The following is a 6,342-nucleotide window of genomic DNA, read 5'->3' on the forward strand; positions in this document are numbered from 1 at the left end:
GAAACCCCTCCAGGGATGGGGACTCCACCACTGCCCTGGGCAGCCTGCGACACGCCTGCACAACCCCAGCGGGACAGAGATTGTTCCTCAGGGACAACCTCAACCTCCCCTGGCACAGCTGGAGGCCGGTTCCTCTGATCCTGTCACTTGTTCCTGGGGAGAAGAGACCGACCCCCACCTCGCTGCAGCCTCCTGTCAGGGAGTTGTCAGAGCCAGAAGGTCTCCCCGGAGCCTCCTTTGCTCCAGGCTCAACCCCCCCAGGTCCCTCAGCCGCTCCTCAGCACATTGTGCTCCAGACCCTGCTCCAGCTCCACTGCCCTTCTCTGGACACGCTGCAGCCCCTCAATGCCCTTCTGGCAGTGAGGGGCCAAAACTAATGTGTATATGAGTTCTTTTAGCACTCTCGAATATTTTTTGATTGCTTTTCAGTTTAACTGGGCTGCCCGTGAATGCAACCTATGAACATGTGACATTCCCTTCTATCTCTTTTCTTGTCTTTTGCTGTTTAAGGTCATCTTTGATGAGACTCTTCAGAAGTGCCTGGATTCCTACCTGTGCTCTGCCCCTCGCAAGTTTGATGTGTTGTGGGATTGCCATCCGGAGGTGAGCAACATGCAGAGACGTCTCCATCGGAGCGTCTTCCTGACGTTCCTCCGAATGTCCACTCACAAGGAGTCCAAGGTAAGTATTTCTCTGCTCTGGGCTGTATAACTCAGGAAAAAAGACCACTGGAGAAATTCATCGTGTTTCTTCATTGCGTGCTTGCTCCGTTCCTCTCCCCGGCTGTGTCTGTCAGCCTGTTTCTCCGTAAGGTGACCACTCAGAGCCGAAGTATCTGAGCTATGCAGGGATTCCTTGGGCAGGAGATCCAGGCAATCAGCTAGGTAATGGCAGGTTAGCTGTGCGCAGGGGTATGATGCATCACCAGAAAGAGCTGGTTGGCCTGTGTACAGCTGCTCTTCAGGCCACCAGGAGCTGAGCGTTCGCTCCCTCAGTGCCGCTGTGCGTGCGGTGTTGTGTGATCCGGACCAACGCTTGGCTCTCCTTGAACTTTCCCCCAGTTTTGGATGCACAGTGAAATGGCTCTAAATGACTGTTCTCTTGGCATCGTCATTGAAAGACGTGCCCAGCCCTAACTGTGGGAGTGCAGCTCCCATGAGGAGCCCAGGAATGTCCCCAAGGCCTTCGGGCGGGATGCGGGAGGCACCGTGTGTTTTGGCCATTCCTCTCTTGGTACCCGCGTTGGTTCAGGGTGTGTTGATGCTTTTGATTATCGCAGTGGTGACATTCAGGACGTTTGGAGGAAAGGTCTGGGAGGGGGAGTTGGAGGACTGGGCCCAGAACAGGCAGGAGGGATGGCAGAGCCTGCAGCTGGCACCTCCTCAGCAGGAGGACTTGACACCTCTATGGTGTCTTTTATTCCAGCAGCTGATTACATCTTGCCACTCCAGTGAGGCAGTCGAGCAGTCGGAACCATTTGATCATTGAGCACTTTGAAGAGAAAGAATAGTCTGTTGGCAGGCAGGCAGCCGGAGTTCTAGAAACCGAACCCAGCCTGCACAAAGCCCCGTCCCTCTGTAGGGACAACGTGCCTGCTGCCCTTCACCGTCAGGGGAAGCATTTGCTGTTGTAGGCAAATTTAGCTTCTGAAAATCGCCAATACATTTCGGCTTGTTTGTTTCTCAGTGTCGAAGGCAACGGAATTTTTGCCATCTAGATTTTTAGAACGAATTCATTCCCTGTCACGAGCTGCAGCCAGGATACAGAGCTGCAGGCCCGGGGTTTTCTTGCCTCTCGTCACTGCTGCAGTTGTCTTTGGTGCCTCAGTTCCGCTCGTCTCGGGTACCAGTAACCTCCGGCCGTGATCTCACAGGTATTTTCTCAGTGCCATTGTACCTGATGACTCGCTCCTGCTCCTGAGCCAAGCCGCCTGTGTCAGCTCAGCTGTTTGTTTGGCCGTGTCGTGAGCCAGGGCTGGGAACTGAATGAACGGTAGGAACGCTTAGGTCGATTGGTTCACCTCACGGTGCAGCCTGACCCTGCAAGCAGGGAGGAGGCTGCGGTGGCAATGCCTACAGCTGGGTATGCGGGGACAGAGGGTTCCGCAGGAGCTGGTACGAGCAGAGTTGCTGCCCTCTGTGAAACAAGATCCTTAACACACCTTTGAGAGATGTTTTTACGGGTGTGACTGTGACGCTGGAGTTCCTGCAGGGTCAGATATGGGTTATCCTTTAAAATACTTTTTTTTTTTTTTCCATTGTAGGATCATTTTATCACGCCCTCTGTCTTTGGAGAAATTATTTACAATAACTTCCTGTTTGACATCCCAAAGATTCTGGACCTCTGTGTGCTTTTTGGGAAAGGAAACGGACTCCTGCTGCAGAAGATGATTGGTTAGTTAAAGCCAAGGAACAACCTGGTGCATTTAGGCTTTTGCTTACTCATGTACTGACAAATGACACGCGGGGTTTTATACCAGTGTTACTGCTCTGAAAATGAACTGTTCAGGAGCAGCTAGGATCTGTAATTTCTAGATTAGGTTACTTCCTTTTCTCTGCCAAACTTCATTCCTGTTAAGGAAAGCTTTGCGTCCTGCTGCTCAGCTGTCCCCAGCTGGGCTCGCAACCTCAGCCGTTGTTTCCCATGGCAAGTAAACGTGTCCTCAGCCACTGTAAGAGGTCCACAGGGGCTCTGTAAAATCCTGGTATTGATGGGAAAGGGCAGACAATTCCTGGGCAGGGCAGGAGGAGGGTTAGGAGATGGGGCACAGTCCAACTGCTCGTGTGAATGCTTTTCTTCCCAGAATTGGGAGCCAAGAGAGGTGTGTAATGAGGTAATCGCTGGTCTGTGACATGGGAAAACTTGCAATTGGAATGCAGACATGGATTTATATAGTGCCTCCAACCCACAGAGCGCTTCAGAGCAAGGCTCACGCAGTGCTTGTCCCTGGATTTCCCCGTGTCTGTACGGATAATCCTAGTGGCAAGTGCATGTTAAGTAATGTCTCAGCCTTGGATGCTGGAACCTGCGTGATGGAGACAGGGTGTATTGGTTTAGCGTCTCCCTTCACAAGGGAACCGCTTGTGATCCTTAATATCCACCTGAGCACGGCTCGAAGAGTCCCTGACCTTGGGTTAAGTGAGCTCTGCCTCACTTCTAACCCGCTTTGTCTGCAGTTTGTGCAAGGAAATGTCTTTCTTTCTTTTGGAGCTGTTTCAGTCTCATTTCCAAGCTGACTGACGTGAGGAGACTTGGAGATAGTGCGATGCAGCCAAATTTCCAGATCAGAAAAGCTTAGATAGACCTTTGTGGGTTTTAATCCCTTTATCCTTTTTCCGCTGTAAATTCATCTATCAAGACTCAGAGGTGGAAAGAAGGCGTGACAAGATCGTTCTCTTTCAGATGGGGAGTTTAGATTATCTGGGTCTTAAAATATTCCGACAAAGACCTAAGTGTGTGAGACTTCATGTGAATGATACACAACGTGCAACACAGTAACGCTGCACGGAAGGGACCAGCCATTTCCTCACCTGATTATTTGCATTACATTGTGGCAGCGATGGCGAGAGCAGTTCTGCTGGGTAATTCGCAACTTGATAAACTTCAGCTTCCTCTCAGGGTGTAAATTTTTCTGACACCTGTCTCATAACTCTTACCCACGCTCTGTCCTTGCTGGGGAACTCTTAATTTTCCTCATCTAAACAGTAATTCACAGGAAAATAGGGAGCCTCTGTGCTTACTCGGTGAGGATTTATGGTGCGCCATTACTCAGCAGAGTAGTTTGTGAAGATAATGAAGTCTGAGTGATATAACAGCAGGTATTACTAAAGCCTCATTACCTTTAAGAAATATTCCGCAGAACATTTTCCAGCGTGTGCTGAACTGTTATCAGTAATTAAAAGTCAACTCCAGTTGTCAAATAAAGGAACCAGGAATGTTTAGTGATAGTATTTGCATTATTCATTGATTCAGCCTGCGGGCCGTGAATCAGCCAGCCTTGCACTTGCTCTGCTCTGATGAGCATATGCTCACTACCAGTGCTCCGGTTGCAGTGGGGAGCTGACGGGCCGGTTTTACCGGCGTGGGCCCTGGGCACGTGTTAAGTGAGCCGGTGCCCGGGTCCTCGCTGGGTGTTAGCTGTATCTGGAGGGAGTGCCAGCAGTAGCACAGGTACATCTTGCGGTGCAAATAGGCTCGTTGGCACGAGCGTCTGATCTCACGGGCCATGGTCTCCTTCCCCCTCTCTTCTCAGAAAATATCTTCACTCAGCAACCAAGTTACTTCGGTGACCTCGACGAGACGCTGCCCACTGTCCTCCAGGTACTGCTGTCCTGCTTGGCAAGGGCTCGATTTCTGCTGGGAACGGGCATGGCTCGGGGTGGAGGGGAGCAGCCGTGCTCAAGGCAGGCAGGCTGTGTCTGCTGTTGCTCACTCTCTCCAGGTGATGCTGTGTGTGTCAGGTGGGTTTTGAACCTTTATCTAAACCTAGTGACGACTCTTTCCTATGACCTTCCTTCAGCTTCTGGCCTTCTCTGTAGTTAATGTCAAGGAATTCTCGTTAGGCAGTTCAAAAGTATTCTGTGTATCCCACCTCCACCCTGCTGCCCAAGCAGGGGAAGCATCAAAACAACAAAACAGAGACTATGAGAGGTAGCTCAGGCTTGACAGAGTAGAAAGGGTTATAGCATTAACCCTGCGGGCTCTCAGGGGTGAATGAAAACCTGATGGAGGGGATGTGTTGGTACCATACAAAAGGTGTTTAGCTCCTCTCTGTGCCTTAACTTTTGTTTTTTAAAACTGGTTTCTGTATCCCTTGGACTGAGTAAGCAGGATTCACATTTAACCTGGGGGAATCAAGTGTCTCGAGATCTTTACATGGCTGAAAATGCCATGCTTATCTCCTCACAAAGCTCACCTATGCACAAAACTAAACAAACCCTTTGCCCCAAGACACCTGTAATGTCACTCAACTTTTGGAAAGGCCACGTTCTTCTGGGTTTTTCTGTCTGTTAGAGGTAAATCTCAGAGGTGATACTGCGTTTGACAAATATTGTAGGGTGCAACATCAAACCTTCAGAGGAGTTCTGGGAAGGAGAGCAGAGATTCCGTGTGCTCTTTGTGATGTACCGTGTCAGAGCAGTTTCTCTGCAGAACCAAGACCCGTCATGACTGATCCATACGACTCTTCTGTGCTTCACCATCACTGAGTTGGCACCTGTGCAGGTTTAGGAGCTTCTGTGCCCTGTAGAACAACAATCTTAACCCCAAGGCTCTTGGCCATCCAGAATCTGATTCTATCAGCTTCTCCTCAGCTTCTTTGTTCCTAAACAAAAGCACAAGCTCTGCCCTGCTCACCTCAGTGAGGAAGGCTTTGGGAGTAGCTCACCAGCAGGAGGTGGAGGTTACTTCCCAGTTGTCCCACTCCTCCTTTGCACACAGGGATCCCGGGTGGCCTCCCAGTGCTGGCCTTGCTGGTGGATTTGGGGTTAGCTCGGCACCACAGCTATATGTAGTTGCTCTTCAATTACGTGCAAGTTGTTTGGGAGTTTCAGAATGAGATGTGGCCTTTCCTGCAAGAGTCTGTCACAGCTTTCACCTCACACAGCTCCGGGCTGTGTGGGAATGGTCCACGTTGCGTACGTGATCGTAGCAGTGATTGTTAACAAGATAAAGCGCGTCCCACTGCTTTCTCCTGTCTGTTTTCACACTGTTCTCTTCTCTTGATGTAGGTGTTCAACAATATTTTGCATAAGTGTGGGCTGCAGTGTGAAGGAGCCTCTGCTGAGCCCCAGAAACTGGAAGAAAAAGTACACGTGACTCCGGGGAACATGCCCCTCCAGGTAGGACTGTTGCTCCTGGCACTTTCCTTTTGTTGTCTTGCAGCCTGAACAGCCCGTGGAGCAGCAAGACCACAGAGGGTCATTCTGTTCCCAAATACTGGTGGTTCTTAGAGCACGTGGTTCCATGTCATTGTTTCTGTGTTTGGCATATGACTTGATGATAAAGCCTTTCCGCCGTGAGCTGGTTGCTTTGCTCGTGTGCATTTCAACCACGTCCATTGTATCCGGGGTTCTTTTGAAACCTGGCCTCTTTTCCACTTCCCCAGCTCATCAGTAATGGAACAGAGTATCTGAAACTTCCACGTAACCCTGACAGGGATCAGAGTTGATTGTTCTCTTCAGAAATGTTTAACAACAGTGTACTGTAGTTAGTTAAGAGGGGGTTTTGTGCTGGGTGCTTAGTGAGTTACACCATGGTCCTAGGAAAATGGTGCAGGTTTTCTCCCAGTAATCGCCCTTTCTCTCTCAGGAGCTGAAGGACATCGTGCTGTACTTGTGCGAC

General features: G+C 50.2%; 1 protein-coding gene across 2 annotated transcripts in view; it reads left to right on the plus strand.

Annotated features, from left to right (window-relative positions):
• The window catches only part of ASCC2 (activating signal cointegrator 1 complex subunit 2), a 21,933-nt gene that overhangs the window by 1,435 nt on the left and 14,156 nt on the right, over window positions 1-6,342 (plus strand). Inside the window, exons 3-7 of one of the 2 annotated variants that reach the window (XM_010145437.1) lie at window positions 511-681; window positions 2,264-2,393; window positions 4,253-4,320; window positions 5,730-5,840; window positions 6,310-6,342. In XM_010145437.1, coding sequence (XP_010143739.1) covers window positions 511-681; window positions 2,264-2,393; window positions 4,253-4,320; window positions 5,730-5,840; window positions 6,310-6,342 — 513 coding nt within the window. The remainder of the gene's footprint in view (window positions 1-510; window positions 682-2,263; window positions 2,394-4,252; window positions 4,321-5,729; window positions 5,841-6,309) is intronic. The other variant, XM_010145438.1, reaches the window with a different exon arrangement.

The sequence above is a fragment of the Buceros rhinoceros genome, unplaced genomic scaffold (assembly GCF_000710305.1).
Source record: "Buceros rhinoceros silvestris isolate BGI_N320 unplaced genomic scaffold, ASM71030v1 scaffold18611, whole genome shotgun sequence".
NCBI lineage: Eukaryota > Metazoa > Chordata > Aves > Bucerotiformes > Bucerotidae > Buceros > Buceros rhinoceros.